This window comes from Bos taurus, chromosome 7, assembly GCF_002263795.3.
Source record: "Bos taurus isolate L1 Dominette 01449 registration number 42190680 breed Hereford chromosome 7, ARS-UCD2.0, whole genome shotgun sequence".
Classification (NCBI taxonomy): Eukaryota; Metazoa; Chordata; class Mammalia; order Artiodactyla; family Bovidae; genus Bos; species Bos taurus.
In genome coordinates, this window is record NC_037334.1 from 44,817,112 (window position 1) to 44,836,217 (window position 19,106).

Below are 19,106 nucleotides of genomic sequence, written 5' to 3' on the forward strand. Positions count from 1 at the left end.
AGCAGAGTGATTCAGTTTATATATATATATATATACTTTTATTATTGGGGTATAATTGCTTTACCATGTTGTGTTAGTTTCTGCCTTACAACAAAGTGAATCAGCTATATGTATACATATATCCCCTCCTTCTTGAACCTCCCTCCAACCTTCCAATATATACATGTACTTAAAATATATATATATAAATTTTTTTCAGATTCTTTTCCATTATAGGTTATTCTAAGATATTGAATATAGTTCCCTGTGCTATATACTAGGTCATTTGTTGTTCAGTTGCTCAGTCATGTCTGACTCTTTGTGACCCCGTCTGACTCTGATGACTGCAGCACACTAGGCTTCCCTGTCCATCAACAATGCCTGGAGTTTGCTCAAACTCCTGTCCATCGAGTCGGTGATGCCATCCAACCATCTCATCCTCCGTCGTCCCCTTCTCCTCCTGCCCTCAATCCTTCCCAGCATCAGGGTCTTTTCCAATGAGTCAGCCCTTTGCATAAGGTGGCCAAAGTATTGGAGCTTCAGTCTGAGCATCAGTCCTTCCAATGAATATTCAGGACTGATTTCCTTTAGGATTGACTAGTTTGATCTCCTTGAAGTCCAAGGGACTCTCAAGAGTCTTCTCCAACACCACAGTTCAAAAGCATCAATTCTTTGGCGCTCAGCTTTCTTTATGGTCCAACTCTCACATCCATACATGACTATTGGAAAAACAATAGCCTTGACTGTACAGACCTTTTTCAGTAAAGTAATGTCACTGGTTTTTAATATGCTGTCTAGGTTGGTCATAGCTTTTCTTCCAAGGAGCAAGCATCTTTTAAATTCATGGCTGCAGTCACCATCTTCAGTGATTCTGGAGCCCAAGAAAATAAAGTCTGTCACTGTTTCCATTTCTCCCCAATTTATTTGCTATGAAGTAATGTGACCAGATGCCATGATCTTAGTTTTTTGAATGTTGAGATTTAAGCCAACTTTTTCACTCTCCTCTTTCACCTTCATCAAGATGCTCTTTAGTTCCTATGGACTGTAGCCCACCAGGCTTCTCTGTCCATGGGAGTTCTATATCTGTGATTTTATTTCTATTTTGTAAATATGTTTATTTGTATCATTATTTTATATTCCACATATAAACAATATCATATGATATTTATTTTTGTCTTCCTTATTATGATAATCTATGATGATTCATGATAATGAATTATTATTTCATTCTTCTTTATGACTGAGTAGCATTGGAGAAGGAAATGGCATCCCACTCCAGTATTCTTGCCTAGAGAATCCCAGGGATGGGGGAGCCTGGTGGGCTGGCAGAGTCAGACATGACTGAAGCGACTTAGCAGCAACAGCAGTATTCCATTATATATAGGTACCATATCTTCTTTTTTTAATTTTAATTTTTTAAATTTATTTTTTAATTGAAGGATAATTGCTTTACAGAATTTTGTTTCCTGTCAAACATCAACATGATTCAGTCATAGGTATACATATAACCCCTCCCTTTTGAGCCTCTCTCCCATCTCCTTCCCCATTCCACCTCTCTAGGTTGATACAGAACCCTTGTTTGAGTTCCTTGAGTCATACAGCAAATTCCCACGGCCATCTGTTTTATATATGGCAATGCAAGTTTCCATGTTACTCTCTCTGTACATCTTACCCTCTCCACCCACCGCCACTGTGTCCAAAAGTCTGTTCTCTATGTCTGTTTCTCCATTGCTGCCCTACAAATAAATTAATCATTACCATCTTTCTAGATTTCATATATATGCATTAGTATATGATATTTATCTTTCTGACTTACTGTACTCTGTGTAATAGGCTCTAGGTTCATCCACTTCATTAGAACTAACTTAGATGTCTTTCTTTTTATGGCTAAGTCATATTACATTGTATATATGTACCACAGCTTCTTTATCCATTCATCTGTTGATGGACATTTAGGTTGCTACCATGCTCTAGCTATTGTAAATAGTGCTGCAATTAACACTGGAGTACATGTGTCTTTTTCAATTTTGATTTCCTCAGAGTATATTACTAAGAGTGGGATTACTGGGTCACATGGTGGTTTTCGTCCTAGTTTTTTAAGGAATCTCCATACCATCTTCCATAGTGGCTGTATCAATTTGCATTCCCACCAACGGTGCAAGAGGGTTCCCTTTTCTCCACACCCTCTCTAGCACTTATTGTTTGTAGACTTTTTGATGTTGGCCATTCTGACTGGGGTGAGGTGGTATCTCATGGTAGTTTTGATTTGCATTTCTCTAATAATGAGCAAGGTTGAGCATCTTTTCATGTGTTTGTTAGCCATCTGTATGTCTTCTTTGTCCATTCATCTGCTGATGGACATTCAGGTTGCTTCCATGTCTTGTCTACTGTAAATAATGCTGCTGTGAACATTGGGGTTAATATTAATTTTAGATTCAGGCATAGCCAGCCCTGGCTATTGAAGAATTGTGGCTCTGGGATCACCTTCTAGCCACCATCCAATTTCTTTGAGGGCCCACTGACCCCTTGCATATGGGGGTATTTAGACCCCAGGCCTGTTGGTCTTCTCTTTTCACTCCATACCTGCCACTAGGGCTTGCATATCCTCTACTTCTCAGTTCTCTTTCTCCTGTACTCCCCTACCTCCTGGCACCAATTCTCATCTTTGTTTGAATATGTCCCCACTGCACGCTGTGCAGTCCAAGCTTGTTTGGACACCCCTTGCCTACCTGGCTTCTGCCCCTATAACCCCTGATAGAAGCTTCTCTCTGGTCCTCAGAGTCCCAGGGTTTTGTGCTCAGAGGAAGGGATCTGTGCAGGACCATCTGTCAGTTTCTGCCCACCTCCTGTAGGGGCATCTGCCTTCTCTGTCTTTCCTCTGACAACCCTTCCTCACTCCCTGAAGACAGCCTTGTCTTGAGCAGAGTGCTCCCAGGCTCCAGGTAGCTGGATGTGTGAGCCGTGAGGCATCTGAGTCCTGGATGCAGACTAGCAGAAGACTCACTGCTCTTGGCAGCCTCTCTCTTTCCTCCACTTAACCTGGACACTCTGTGGCCCCAGTGCCCGGCTGGGAAGAAGATGCTTCCCAGAGCCCAGTGGATGCTCTCTGTTGCCACAACATGGCACTCCACCATACAGTCGTCGGCCTTGCTGTGCTGTGACCACACCTCGCAGAGCTGTTGTGCCTGCGGTCGGTGCCATTGTTCTCCACTCCTCTCTCGTGTCAGCCCTTTGCTGTTCCTGTTTGCAGGCAGGCTCTCACCCCCAACTGTTCTTCACTCAGGACTTCCTGTTGACTTCCATATCTGGAGAAGGGATAGGCTACCCACTCCAGTATTTTGGGGCTTCTCTTGCGGCTCAGCTGGTAAAGAATGTGCCTACAATGCGGGAGACCTGGGTTTGATCCCTGGGTTGGGAAGATTCCCTGGAGAAAGGAAAGGCTTCCTGCTCTAGTATTCTGGCATGGAGAATTCCATGGACTATATAGTCCACGGGGTTGCAAAGAGTTGGACATGACTGAGTGACTTTCACTTTCTCCAAAAGAGCTCTTCCTCACCAAGCCCCCTGCAGGTCCCTCAGTGATCTGTGTGCCAGTGGTTCCTCTTGGGTCCATTTAACTCTTTATAGACTGTGGGCTACACGTGGGCCAGACCTCGGTACAGAGATGGTTCTTGGAAGATGTTGGTTGAACAAGAGAGGGAATACATTGTGAAGGCTGTGGAGGTGTTCTGGCTGTGGGTAGAGCTGGCAAGCCTGCCCTCCTCCTCCATCTCCCAGACTTGGAAATGTGGAGCCTGGGACCAAGTGCTTTGCTATCTCTGAGTGGCCTCCTTTCAGCCTGGTTAGGAGGGAATGTGTGAATACTGGGTAGGATAGAAGTTTCTCTCAGCTGTTTGGGGTGGGTCTGATGGTGGGCTTCAGCTTTGCTGTCCCAGCACACCCCCAGTCTCAATACCTGGCATCCTGGGGATTGTGAGCCTGAAGGAGAAATCCAGAGTGTGTGCGGTGATAAGCCCAGCCTCTGTGGGCAGTGAGCAAGCCGACTGCTGCTGTCTGCTTTTGATCAAGAGTTTTTGGGTTCTAATGAGATACACTTTCTCTTGCTTAGGGGGACTGGCCAGACCCCAAATCTTCAGGAAGAGTCTGGGCAGTCGTCTCTTTGAGACAGAAGTTCATGCAGAGCAGAGCCCCTAGTGTGTGTGGCCTGTGCCCCTTGGGATCTGCATAGAAGTGAATCTGGAGCAGCTGGGGTTCCATATTTTTGTCAAGGTGGGTATTGAAAGGAGTAGGTTTACTGGTTAAGAGCATGTGTTTGGCCCTTGAAGACTTGAATTTGAATCCTGGCTCTGTTGTTCTGAGCCTCATTTTTTCTTTGTTTATAAAATAGAGATGATAATAGTACCTCCTGCCTTGTTGGGTGTGGTAAGGTTTAAAGACAGATGCTTATTAAGTGCTTATCACAGGGCTGGACACAAAGCAGTTTACTTCCTCAGGAGGGTGGGGAGCAACATCCTGCTTGTGTGATTATGATAGTTAATTTTGTGTCAACTTAGCTAGGCTGTGGTTCCCAGATACTTAGTCAAACACTCTTCTAGATGTTTCTGTGTATTTTTTTTTCAGTGAGATTAACTTTGTAAATATTTATTTGGCTGCTTTTTGGGTCTTATTTGCTGCACGCGGGACCTTTAGTTCTGGCACGTGAACTCCTAGTTGTGACGTGTGGGATCTAGTTCCCTGATTTGAACCCCTCAGACCCCCTGCATTGGGAACATGGAATCTGAGGCACTGGATTACCAGGGAAGTCCCTAGATTTACTGTTAAATCAGTAAACTTTGAGTAAAGCAGATTAACCTCTGTAGTGTGGGTGGGCCTCATCCAATCAGTTGAAAGTCTTAAGAGCAAAAGACTGAGCTCCCTTGAAGAAGAGGGGATTCAGCCAACAAACCACCTTTGAATTTGAACTGCAACTCTTCTCTGGGTCTCCAGCAGCCCACTTACCTTAGAGACACACACACTCTCTCTCTCTCTCAAGAACTTGCACTGCTGGTCATGGTGAAGTAGACTTGAAGCTCACCAAGGCAGGGACCGTGTCTCCTCTGTGTGGCCCTTGGCCCCCTCCCTAGCACCACGTGGCTCATGGCAGGTGTTCCTCATGGGTAGCTTGGTGATTACTGAGTACTTCATACATTCTGTATCCCAGTTGAAAGTCTACTGCAGTGAGAAACAAGGGTGACTGGAGTTGAGAGTGAATTAGTCTGGGGGCTGGGGTGGATTTTAAGGGCATTGCAGGGCAGGTGATGAGAAGTTTTGGACCAGATGTCAGTTGTGCATTTTGGGAGCTGAAACTTCGACATGGGGAAGAAATACATCTGGGGTCAGGTGCTTGCTTTGTCCAGCCTCTTTCTGGACTGGGTCAGAGCAGGGGCCAATTTGCCTTGACCATCATGAAACTATACAGGCCTGGGTTGCCTTAATCAATCCTCATTTTAACAAGTGCACATAGACTGGCACCAAAAAAAGGTAACTTTTTTCAAGTTTTATTGTAAAATCCTCAGAAAAAGAGCATTTACAATGACAATACTTTATGATAATCTGTGAAACATCTTTCTATCAAGTGGTACTGCAAATACACGGCGTGTCCAATACTGTGCGATACGTTAACGTAAACACAAACTTATTTCCAATGCCACATACAGTTACTGTGTTGGTACAAATTTCTACTAAAGTTGATGTATTAAAAATAATTTATATATATTTTATAAATAAGGAAAAATTCACATGTATAGTAATTACAGGAGACCTTTGAGAAATACCAGTGATTACAGAAAATATATTTTGGAGTCTACACAACTGCTCAAAATAATGTAATCTGCCTCGACATGAGAGATCTGGAAGTTTTCTGAGGTGGGGCGTGAGGAGAATCCTAACGGGACAAGTGGAGCGTGTGTGTGTGACTTCATATTGTGAGGGTCGTTCACTGGACTACAGCATGAACACAGCGTGTGTGACACTGCAGCAAAATTCCATGCCTAGTCTGCTTTTAGATCATCTCACAGGTCTTCAGGAAGCACGAGCAGACGGGGAGAGGGGTGGTGTACGAAGGGTCCAGGAACAAGAAGGGGCCTGGCCAGTGGCAGGCAGTCAAGGTGTGGGCTGGGGGTACCACAGAAGGCTGTGCTGTGGGTCTGGGGTGCAGGGGGGCTTGCAGACTGCCATCCCTCACCTCTCTGAAGCAGCTGAAGGAGCCAGGGGCCAACAACTATTAAAGCTATGACAGATGTTATACGGGGCAGCAGATGAAGGTTTAGAGTTAGGAAATGTCTCAGGCCCCATCTCCAGCCAATTTTTCATGGTTGCCATTCCTCAGAAATACTCTTGAAGAAGGTGCCCCCAGGGGGCAGCACTGTCTGATCCTGCCTTGGTGACAGGTAGAGAGCCACATGTCACCAGGTGGGAGTAGAGGTGAGTCAAGTTATTTTCATGGCATGTAGGCTTGAGCCCTCTACAGCCCTTTAGGGCATGGCCTGCTCCCTGGGGCCATAGGGGTGAGCTTGGGAAGAGCGGTGTGTGAAGTGTGGTTTTGTGCAAAAACCAAGCACATGCTCAACACTCTCGTGCTGGCTAATGAAGCCTTGCTGTGAATTTTGAAGGTCAGTCCCTGCTCTTCCCTATCTTCCATAATTTCACACATTGTGTTTGGTTAAATTCCCAGTACTGCTCACAGGAGACCATTATTACTGGGCTCCCAGTGTCTGCTGTGTGGCTGGTGCCTAAATCCTGAAGGTCCAGATAAGACACTCAAATCCTCAGGTGGCTCGGCAGGTAACCTGGTGTAGACTAAAGGAAGTGGGTTGCATTCCACCAGGTATTTGGGGTCTTGTAGTCACACCTTGAGGATAAATACTATGCTTTTCCCCCTTGATTCTTTTAAGCCCCTCTGTTCTATATGATCTCTATGATTTTGGAGAGCAATAAAGGCAGCTAATGACTTTCTTGAACAAAACTGCTTTGGCTGTGTGCCAATCTGGGAGCAAATAGTATAGGATTTGGCCGGATGAATGACTTTTCACATGTACCCCAAAGCCAGGAAGCAGCATGCAAAGACCGCTGGGGGAGCTGGTGTGGTGATTAGGTGAGTTGGCCCTTGAATTGTTGGAGTGGTTCTTGAGCAGGAGTCTCCAGGCATAGGAAGGAAGTGGGAAACAGAGTACAGGTGAGGATGGAGGGATGTAGCTCAGCCCTTCAGGGCTTGGCTGAGATGGCATGGTCTCCATTCCTGTCCTGCAGTTTCTGTCTGATCATAATGGACTTCTCTGACAGTTCTGAGTTCTCTTTAGTCTTGCTCATCAAACTCCAAAGGACTGTGAGCTAGGGCTTGGGGGTGTGATTTGAGCAGCAAGGAGCTGTGTCCCCATGGGTTCTGATTGCACTTGGAGTGGGATCTGGGGTCCTGGTGGGGAGAGATGGCAAAGGACTTCATGTCAGCATCATTGTCATCCTACTTTGCCCGTCTGGTATCTTGGTTTGGAGTGCACATTCCGGGGGGTGCTAGGTGAGAGGAAGAGGAGAATGTGAGGTAGATTGGTGGATGTGTAGGAGAGAGTTGGGAGCAGTATCAGTGCTCCTGGAGGCTGGCTTTTGAAGAGGAGGATAGGGGAGCGAGCTGTGCAATGTGATAATGAAGAGGGTGCAGCATCCATGGTATTTGAATGAAACACACTGTGGAAATGAATCAGATTACTTTTTAAGCCCCGTGTAGAAAAATATATCCATTGTGAATCTGTTTCGCAACTCAGTTCTGAAATCTCCACTAGTTCACAGGTTATTTGGTCAACAGAAAAGAAGTGGGGCCACACGAAGCCAGCTCCAGGCAGCTTTCCTCTGTGAAGACTCAGCTGTTACAGTTCCCTAGGGTGGCAGGTGGTTCTCGGCTTTATCTGGGCTTGAGAGCTGTCCTCCAGGACACTAATCTGGAGCTGGGAGGCTGAGATTGGGGTAGGAATCGCAGGGACTGAGTTTCTGTCTCCTGTGCTGCCGTCTCTAGGTCATAGAATCTGAAGCTTGGTATGAGTGTGGCCCCTGCCTAGACTTTACAGGGCTCTTCCAGCTACCTCTGCAGGCTTGGGGAAAATAGGATCTTGGAATGACTTGAATGAATACTTAAGAAGGGAGCCTGGGCCAGCCCCAGGCAGGACTTGCTGGTTCAGTGTTGTGGGGATGGGATGATGGCGTTGGCCTCACTGTGTGTGACTCACACCCAACCTTCCTTGTGCGGAAGTCCATGCAGGCTTCTAGGAGCAGACAAATCCCTCTTCCAACTCTCAGTCCATGAATGGCTGGGCAGGCTTTTGGACCCAATACCTCCATGTAGGGTCCTGCTCACTTGGGCAGAAGGAGAACGAGAGTATTATTTCAAATCCTTAACGTCACTATAGGTTTATGTGTGTTTGTTAGTCTGAAAAAAAATATCTACGTTGAATTTTTCTGCAATGAATTTGATTTCAAAATCCAGTAATTTTGAAATAGTTTATTACGTGAGTGACTTTGGGGTGACTCTTTTGGTAAAACAAATATTCCTTTACTATAAGTATTAGTAGATAGCTGATGATTCGTGTTCATAAGAAGGATCTTGGATGTTGTGATGACTTCATATCCCAGTGGCTTTCAGACTGTGTTCCCATGAAATTCCGCTGGGGCTGAAGTATGGGAGGAAGAGGCAGGTGGAGTCCAGGCCAGCCTTTCACTTGGCTGCACTGCTGAAAAAACATGGACTTTCCTGCCTTTATGAATTTGCAAATTTCACAATTTTCAGGGCTGTGATTCCCTTCTCCTATTTAATTGTATCTGAAATGCTGGCAGCAAGACCTAAACTGGCTATCTCCAGCTTTGTAACTACACAGTGATGACAATGAGAGGCTGATAAGCTTTCCACACTTGAAAGTGGAATGAATACTGGAAAAGGAACAGGTGCCGCTGAAGTCACTCCCAGTCAAAGAGGCCAGTTGCGGCTGGACTGGTCTCTTACTCAGGAATCCTGTAACACAGAGGGGCTGATGTTCTGTCCTGGCAGTTGGTGGGTTCTTCTTCATGTAGACTCAGACACTTTCTTTTTCTTCCAGGGGCTGCCATAATTCAGAAGGTCTTCTCAAAGAAAGAAGCTTGAGAAAGTTAGGAAATTTCAGTGACAGATGTGCAAGCAAATGTGTCAAGAGATTGAGGCAGGAATAATAGTAAAAAAAAAAAAAAGGTGAGATGTGTTTTCCATCCATCCCAGTTATTGTAAAACTAAATAATTAGGTTTTGAGGTCAGTTTCCTCAAATATCTACATATTTTATCTTAAAAAATCTGTGAATGTATATGTCTAGGCACACTCCCGGGAGTTTTTGGGGACAAGAGTATGGTGGACTAAGATGCATGAGACATACCAGAGGACTGGCTGATACCAGGAGCTCTGTGAGGGGGCAGGTGGATTGGGCAGTTAGGTGGGACTGAGATGCTGTATTTCTAGTGAGACAGGGTCTATGTCTCTCTTTCTCTGAAAGAGGCCATTTCTCAGCAGCTTAGGAAAATCATGGCCACGTTGGCAGGAGAAGGCATCTAAACTGATGTTTCTGTGATGGGACCACACCCCTTCCTACTTCAGTGGCTTGAAAAATGACCATTCAAACCTGCCGATGTGCACAAGAAGGGTGTTTAGAGATCCCAAGGGAGCCTCTTCCTTGTTGAGATTCTCCAATATGGGATCTGTTGGGTTGTACTTCTTTGATTGCCCTGGAGAGCCCACCACGTTTGGGAGTACTGGCAGTGGCCTCCCCCGTCCTTGTGTGTTCCTGGGGAGATGGGGACCCATGTGTAAGGAACACTGAAATGTGCTGTCTGTGCTTCGTGGATGCAGGGACTTGGGTGCAAGCTGAGTGCGAGGGCCACAGGCAGAAGAGAGTGCGGTTTTAAAGGGATAGCCTAAGGAACCCCACTTGAATCCTTGGAGGAGGGCATGGTTTCTGCATTGAGCCTGGAGGCCACTGTTCTGCACGCACATTTCCAGGCAAGCTTGGTCAGCCCTGAATCTGGGGTACTGGACAGGCTAATACATGTCCCCCTTGAGTGGTGATAAGCAGGCACACAGGGTTTGTCTTGGTCTCTTGGGGTCCCAACCCAGAAAAAGGAGCCTTTACCAATGTGGTGGTCTGATCTGCACTTGGGGGTGTCAGTGATGTAGAGGACCCCAGTCCCCTTGATGGCCACTGTCTTCTTTCTGGCTGTCGGGTGTGGGGTAGTGCCTCTCAGAGACGTGGCCTAAGGCAGGGAAGAATACAGCTGGACCTGGGAGAGCATCTTTCTGCTTACTAGCATTTGAGATTATAAAAAATTAGTTTTTAATCAAAATTTCCAAAATAAAGTGAGTGATTTCCCCATCCCCAAGATGCAATAAGTCTTCTTGGCTCTCCCTCAGGCTTACAACAAGTCAAATGGAAAGAAAAGCGAGAAGCAGCTGCAAAGGAGAAAATGAGGTCCAGAGCTCTCAGGCCAGGAGGGAGGGCCCCGCTCCTGGGAGCCCCCGGCTTCAGGCCATCCAGCAGGGTGAAGTCTGGACGGACCCGGTGTTAAAGAATGAGGATGCAAAGGCAACTGACAGAAGCGTCCGCCTGGAAAGCTGGAGCTCCTGGTTCCAGGGCGGCCCAGGTAACGTGGCGCGTAGCTGGGCGCACGATGATTCCTTTACACGGCAGCAGGTTCTCATTGCAGCTCAAGGCAGAAATCCTACATCCTAAAACCCACCCGATCTCTTTAGCAGCGCATACCTTACACTAGGAAACTTGCAAGGAGACCAGTGTTGAACCACAAAGCGAATACAGGTTTTTTGCTTTTGTCTGTAAAAATGTACAGGGTGCCTGCTCGGGACTGCTTCATACCTCGCCCACCCACACCACCGTGGTCCCCCCCTTCACGCCCGCCACCTCACACCGTAGTGCGTTCTGTCTCCCGTTGATGAGGAACAGTGACTCCCGGGCGGGCGTGAGGAGGTGCTGCCCGAACAGCCCGCTGTCCCTCACGATCCTGCGGGGCCCTGCCCAGGCCCGGGCTGGCCCTGCGGGCGCGGGCTCCTTCAGGCCCTTTAGCACACCCATCTTGCCCGTGGACAGCTCCAGAAACAGCAGGTCTGGCTCTGTCTCGAGGGTGGCGTAGACATGGTACTGGTCTCCCTGTGTGAAGGAGCGCTGGAAGGCTACATCCGAGACACCCGGGCTCACTTTCAGGTTGTAGAGGGTCCGGATCTCCCCCCGCAGTGAGATCTCCTGCACGTGCAGCTGGGGGCTGCCCGGGGCTGCGCTGACTACAAAGCGCCCATCCGGGGATGTGTGCGGGGTGCCAGTGACCTGGCCGTTGGGTCCGACCACCGTGTCTGTGACGCTGTCGATCAGCAGCTGTGGAGAGGCTTCAGAAGAGCTGTCCTGCCGGCACTGGACGAAGAAGTAGCCACCCAGGTGGGTGTGGGCCATGGCCTGTGGCAGACAGCCGTGGCTCTGCAGCTTGATGGTCTTGAGGGGCATCAGCGTTTCCAGGTCGACTTTGTGGATGGCAGGGTCAGACTTGTTGAAGATGAAGCCGAACCTGGGAGGGGATGAAGACTGAGGTCAGAAGGCCGGGGGGTTAAGGGATCTGCCATTTGTCTTAAACGATGGCATCCTTTCTCTTGTCCTCTATCCTTTGCTGATCTAATAGCCTGTTAATAAGATCTATTTTGCAGGAGATGGTTTCATAAGTGATCCATCTATGATCTCAAACCAAGTGCAGTTGAGTTACAGACTGTTCCTGGATTTATGCTCCTATAACATGCACACATCTTTAGAAATGGTGAAGGAGTGGAATTATGCCTTCAGCAGCTCCTTCCTCTGGGGTGTCTTTACCTTGTGCCAGCTGAGAAGTGGTGGGCCCGTGGCTGGAGGGAAAGGACAAGAGGTGTCTGCCCTGACTCTGCCTGCTAGGAGGACAGGACAGGTGAGTCTATTTCTGAGTGGTTTTGTGGACTAACGGGTGAGTCAGAACCTGGGGATGCAGATACAAGAGAACAAGGACAGATGTCTTATCCACGGTCCCTGACCCTCGGAGAGGAACGTGAGGGCAGCCTCTCCCTTGGCTACACTGATGATGCTGGTCAGAGGAACCCTGGGCTGGGGCTGAGGACAGCTTTTACCTTTACAGCCAGATGGCCTGGCACTCCCGTGGTGCCTGCTGGCTGCAGAGCCTGGGGCAAGCTGCTGAACCCCTCTGAGCCTCTGCAAATTGAAAGAGGGCAGTTCCTTCCGACGGCTGTTGGGAGGATTAAATCTTAGAGTGGGCGCTTTACTGGAAGAGGTCAGGAGGTGGTGGTTGCCGCATCTGGACTTGGTGAAATTCCTCTTTGGAGGCTGGCTGTGAGCTGCAAAAGGGTCTGACTCCAGGCAGGACTCATTCTGAGCATGAGAGTATGCCTAAACCCCTTGCTTGCAGAGGCCTTTGGGGGTTGTGTACACCTACCGGAGTAGAGAAAAATGTCTTCCACAATTTTCTCTTGAATAGCAAACTATGCCTCAGAGACGGGAAAATGCCCATGTGATGGCATCTTTAAAGCATCCTTAAAGAGCTAGAGCATGGGGAGAGCAGGAAAGAAAACCCCAGGCCTGTAGGAAGCTGTCATGTAAAAGTCACACACAGGCTCTGCAGCGCCTGAGTTTGCATGACTCTTGTATGAATTCAGCTTCTTTAAGGTGGTTTACCATTTACAACCATCTTAGAGGCTCATCTTAGAGGTATTCTCTGGAGTGAGGTGAGGAGGTCAGAAAGCTGTTATTTTCTCCCTTGGGCAAGGATAAATGGGTGAGCCTTATTTTTACAAGTCCAGCTTCAGCTTGCAAAAATGAGTCATTTCTTCCTGGAAAAAGGTGCTTGATGTCAGAGTAAAGGAAGGCATAAACATTGCCATAAGACATTTGGGTCTTGATGACTTTATAAAAGGGCACGCTCAGCCTTCTGGCAGTGGTGCCTTGACTAAGTGTCAAGGTTCTCTGAAAGAAAGAGGGAAGGGCAGCGGCCAGGCTGGGATGAGGCTTGCAGTTGAGGCCACGGCTGTTATTACTAAGCTGTTCTTTTGGATGGTGGCAAAGCAGGTGTTCTGGGGCCTCCGAGAGGAGCCACAGGTTGTGGTTATTAGAGAATGAGGCCAAAGGGGGCACCGAAAGGATACCTGACTTAAAAAAAATTTTTTTTTAATGTATTTTTAATTGGAGGATAATTGCTTTACAATGTTGTGTTAGTTTCTGATGTACAATAACATGAATCAGCTATCAGTATGTATGTATATATATATATATATATATATATTCATCCCCTCCCTCTTGATCCTCCCTAGCCCTTCCCCACCCCCCTCTAGGTAATGTCATCACAGAGCACCAGGCTGAGCTCCTTGTGTAACACAGCAACTTCCCACTATCTGTCTTAGGTATCTAAGCTATCTATTTTACATGTGGTCATGTGTATATTTCAGTGGCACTCTCTCAATTCATCCCCCACCTCCTTCCCCTTCTGTGGGAGACCCACATTAGTCTGACTCTCCAGTTCCTGACTGTGTGACTTTGGTCAGTGTCTTCTGTTCTCTGAGCCTAAGTTTCCTCATCCATAAAACAGGTTGGAGGACTACCTGTTTTTTTTTTTTTTTAAACATATAGCAAGGACAGGGTACACAATTAACCACAGTTGTTTCCTCTTTACTGTCCTCACCCAAAGCTAAGACTTCCTGACCTTGGGTCCCTGAGGGCATTAGGAGCTGGGTGCCTTTCTTAACTTTAACAATGAAGACAGGGATGGGGCTGTTTCTCTGTTTGTTCCTGATGTGGTCCAAAGAAGGAATTGGGGAGAAAAAGAAAGGAGCAGGCCTCCCTGGCGCAAAGCTGCCCCCTAGAGGGCTGAGCTGGGGCATGGAGTAGCTTAGCGCTTGTGGGCCAGTCTCACCTGATATGGTTGATGATGAGGTTTGTTGGGGGAATGAAGAAGTCGTCCACTCCGGCAAAGGGTGTGCGGATGAGGCGCTGGCCCTGGCCAGTGCTGGCCTCTGTGATCACCTGTAACATAGAATGGAAGTCCTTGTGAGGGTCTATCCAAGCGGAGGTGGGGTAGGTGGTGGAAACCTACAGACCCAGGCACACTCGGGTAGTGATCCTCCTTTTGGCTGGGAAAAGGGGGAGAGGGGTTTGAAGTAGCACAATACGCAATGGTGGAGTTGACTGGTTCTGTATTTTCCCTTGACACCAGGTGCCTAGGTTGCTGTGTTGAGAGTCTCCACCATATGCTGCTTGCAGAGGTCCTCTCTGAGCACTGGGAGTCCATAATTTAATAGAGAAAACAGGCATCTTTCAGAGATGCTGGCTGTGCCACTTAGAGTCGGTGATTAGGATGCAGGGGAGGGTTCCACTTTTACAAATGGGACTTGCTGTGAGCAGTGAAGAATTAGGCCCTGTGTTTTGTACAAATTGGTATTGACAGAGCATGGCTGTCTCTGTTCCCTGGGAGGAGCAACTTTATCCCCTGTGGATTTGGCAGGAGGCAACTTGAGCAGTTCCTTGGTGTGTGTCCCTGCTGTGTCTGTATAAGGGAAGGGTACCCTGGCAGTGCCGGACAGAGCTGAGTGATTGATGTCTGGGGTAGGATGGAAGCCCTGCTGGAAAGCCCCCTGTGGTCAGGCTGGGCTTTTGTCCACCAGCTGCTGAGACCGTGGCACAGGCAGGCTGGAAACACTGAGCCAGACAGCCTGTGTCCTCTTGCCTTCTGCATGCGCTCATCCACCTCCAAGTTCTGGGTGATTCCCAGACAGGTGGCAGACCTGCAGCCAGGTGAGGGGCTTGGCCAACCTGTGGGCAGTTTTGGCTGCAGGACCCAAAGGACAAGCCCAGACCCTCCTAGCAGGACAGAAGGCAGATGCTAGACTCTGACCAGGGAGGGGAGACACATTTTCTGATCTTTATATTGTGACCACGTATACAGACGGAAGGATTCAGATTTTTGCAGCCTGAAGCTGAGGACAGTCTGTGATGTGGCTTTGTGACTCACAGGGCTTAGAGCTCTGGATGCTTTAACCTTTTAAGAGTGGGACTGCCTCTGGCTCTTACTGTAATGACAAGACAAACAGCACCTGCCCTGCCTCCTCTGGCAGGTTTGAGGCTGGGGTTTTGGGGATGGTGGTTTCCCTCCAGGGGTCAACAGGCAGAATGCCAGAAAGATGTAGGCTGGGAATTTTAGTTTTAGGGCAGCTCTTAAGTTCTAAAGTTAGGTTATTTTCCTGTAATTAAAAAAAAAAAGTCGGAATGACATTTCTATGCCAAGTCCATGGGAAAAAACTTAGAACTAGACATTAAGAAAATTTCAGTCTTAGGTCAACTTACTTAAAAAACAGGAAGCAAACTTATAGTTGTCCCGGGGGATAGCTAGGGAGTTTGGGATGGTCATGTTCACACTGCTACATTTAAAATGGATGACCAACAAGGACCTACTATATAGCACATGGAACTCTTCTGTTTATGTGCCAGCCTGGATGGGAGAAGGATTTGGGGGAGAATGGATACATGTACATGTATGGCTGAGTCCCTTTGCTGTTCACCTGAAACTACCATAGCATTGTTAATTGCCTATAGCCCAATACAAAATAAAATGTTTGAAAAAAAGAAAAAGAAAATATCAGTATTAGGCAACTGGATCTTAGAAAATCCAGGTTAAAATGCCAGAGAATTCCAAGAAACCATGCAATCATTGCTTGATACCAGGTCTATCATTTTAGCTTATAATAGAGATGGAAAATCACAGGCTGCCAGCAGTCAGTGTCATTCACGCTTCACTACCCTAACACCCTGTGTGCAGAGGTTACTTCTTCAAAACCCAGTATCATGAGCCATTGAACTGATATGGGCTAGTCAACCTCACTTCTCCAATGAGTCATGAGTTCCTTCTTGGCCTGTGTCCCAACACATAGCTGGGCATGTTTGGTGACTAAAAGATAGCTTTTGAGCCTCTCAAATTTGCTGGATCTATGGGCTTGGTCGAAAATGCAGGCAGGTGGCTGGATATCAGGAGATGTCAGTTGGTAGCATGGGGATGGGAAGGCTGAGCATCTGCTCCAGAGGGGTGGATGAAGCCAGCTAAGAGGTTACAGTTGGGGAAGAGCAGGGAGCCAGGGTATTGATGCAGCTAAAAACTGGACCTGGGAGTGGTGGACAAGAGCACGATGGGCAAAATTTGCAATATGCCAGAGGTTTAAACACTGGCTTCTCGGGGAGGGCCTTGGTGGAACAAGCCTCATTTATAGAACCACTTTCATTTTGTCACAGCAAGTTTGTTTAACCAGTCCCTTAGTGTTAGATGTTCAGAAACCTTAGGATAGAATTTTGAATGTTTTGCAAATGTAAATAATGCTGTAACACATAGTGCTGTAACTAAATCTTTGTGCCCACCCTTGATCATGGCCTCTGAGGGGTCACGTTGCTGGACTGAGGCTTTTGGTTCACATTTCTAAATTGCTCACCACAAAGGCTCTGCCTTTTGTCATTTCCAGGAGCGGTTTTTGCAAGCAGTGGTTTCTTGAACACTAGTCCACAATGATGAAGGTAGGTTTATTCAGTTTATTTCATTTTCTTGTCAGAATGCATTTCTCAGACTTTCTAATTATGGTGATGGTGGGCATAATGGTCTAATTCTTGATATTAATTAAAATGCTCTTGGTGTTTTGTCATTTAGGCAAAATTTGCTCTTGGTTTCTGGGAAACAGTCTTCATTATGTTTATGTCTTCTATTCCTTTTTTTTTTTTTAGTTTTTTTTTTTTTAATTAAGAATGTCTGCTGTATTTAGTTAAATGCCTTTCCAGCATTCATTGAAAATATTATAGTTTATTCTGTTTTAATTTGTGCTATGAGTAATATTGACTGATTTCCTAAGAGTGAACCATTATTGCATCCTGGAATTTGTTCCCTGCTCAAGCAGTTAGATGCATTGTTGGACTCTATTTTTAATACCATGTTGAATTTTGCTTCTGTATTTGTGAGATTAGTTGATAGTTTTATTTTTTAATAGTAAGGAGCTGTACATTTCCCCCACATTGTCTGAGATAGTTCAAATAATACTAAAACTATCTGCATTTGCAAGGTTTGCTATAACTTGGCTGTACCCAAAAGCTCCTCTTCTGCTCAGTTCCAGTTAATACTATGCTCAGCCTCTCTCACAAAGGTAATGGTTGCACTGAATACAAATGGTCTGAGAAATAAGATTAAATGATCAACTTTAGGTTTCCATAAATGATAAGATTATGGTCCCAAAGCATTTGCCTTACCAATTTCATATGCTTCATTTATCAGTTATTACATTTTAAGCAACTATCACTAAAATGTATTTGTTTCTAGGATCAATACTAATTTATTAATTAGCCAACTTCAATGTATTTTAATATGTTTTGAAAAATCTCCACTTATCATTTGCCTTTTTCTGAATACATACATCTGAATGTTCTTGCCTAGGTATTAATCTAATTGTTAAACAATGCATCAGAAACTTGGCTGTACATTTTTCTATGGTAGATCTTTAATCTTAAAAAAAAAAAAAAAAAAAAAAAACCTCTTCTCTACTTCAGGTTTTCCTTTTCTTAGGTCAGTTTTTTTTAATTATTTATTTTATTAAAGTATAGTTGATTTACATTAATTTCTGCTGTACAGCACAGAGACTCAGTTACACATTTATATACACACACACACATAATTCTTTTTTATATTTATATAAATATTGTATCTTTTCTGCTGTGGTTTTTCCCAGGACACTGTAAGCTCCCTGTGCTATGCAGTGGGACCCTGCTGTCCATCCATTCTGTGTGTAACAATCTGCATCTGCTCACCCCAGGTCTATTCTTTATCAGTGTCTTTCTTTATGTCAGTGTCTTTCTGCTTCACAGAGAGGTTCATTTGTGTCCTTTAGATTCCACATATAAGTGATGTCATACGATACTTTCTCTGACTAGATCAGTTTATTTTTTTCTGCATTTTGCAATCCCGTTTTTTCTAGGTTTTAAAATTTGCCACCTCAGAGCTGCAGTATACTATTTGACAATTATTTTCATCTTCCTTCATCTGTAGTAATCTCTCTTCACATTCTTCATTTTATGTTTTTTTTCTTTATCAGGTTTATGAAGGATTTATGGGTTTTTTGTTCTTTTTTTATTTCTACTAATTTTGGTCTTTTAAATAATTCCTTCCTGCAAGTTAACTTTGTTCTTTTTCTAATTTCTTAATACAAATATATTCTCTGCAGGTTTTAAGACACAAATATTCCCTTGCGTATGGTTTTCTCTCGATCCCGTAGGTTTTGATGAGAAGGAGTCTCTTTTTCATTGCTTTCAGACACTTTGTAATTTCTCATTTTAATTTCCTCTTTGCTCCAGTAACAATCTAGGAGTGTTTCCTTATTAGGTAGGTCACATTTTAATTATTTCTAATTATCAGATAATGTAGCCTATAACACTGACTTTTGCAAAATTTGTTAAAATTTTGTGATTACTGATACATGTATATGTGGACATGTGAAAAAATTCTATTTGGCAGAGGAAAGGTTTTCTATATATTTATGAAACCGAGTTCCTTATTCATATTATTCACTTTTCCCATGTCATTATACTGTCTCCTTGGTATGTACAATTTAAGTGCATTTTAAAATCAAGTTCTTGTATTGTTAATCACTCTTGTGTCATGTATTTAGTTGTTTGCTATCTGTTGGCTGTTTATCTTCACATGATGTCTCTCCTTATGCTATTTAGTGCTTGTAATCTTAAATTTGACCTTGTCTGATATTAATATTATCACTCAAACATCTTTTCATCCACCTATCACCACTTTATATGCCTCTTGTAAACAAATTATAGCTAGTTTTCTCTCCCTTTCTTCCTTCCAAACCCAATCTCATCATCTCTGCTTTTAATAGGAGAAATCAGTTTGTCACATTTGGAATAATTAGATAGTTAACTATCTCAACTATTGATTTCAAAGAGCATTTTCTATATCCTCTCTTATCCCCATAAGATGACATGTTAGAATCTTTTTACTCCCTTCTCTTTCCTCTACT

The 19,106-nt window shown here is 45.3% G+C and overlaps 1 protein-coding gene across 2 annotated transcripts in view; it reads right to left on the reverse strand.

Moving 5' to 3' along the window:
• Positions 1-5,500: 5,500 nt before the first annotated feature.
• FSTL4 (follistatin like 4) overlaps positions 5,501-19,106 on the reverse strand; it is a 443,863-nt gene continuing 430,257 nt past the window's right edge. For both annotated transcript variants that reach the window (XM_024995163.2, XM_002689187.6), the window contains exons 15-16: positions 13,970-14,079; positions 5,501-11,593 (exon numbers count right to left, since the gene is read on the reverse strand). In XM_024995163.2, coding sequence (XP_024850931.1) covers positions 10,888-11,593; positions 13,970-14,079 — 816 coding nt within the window. In that variant the 3' untranslated portion in view covers positions 5,501-10,887. The remainder of the gene's footprint in view (positions 11,594-13,969; positions 14,080-19,106) is intronic.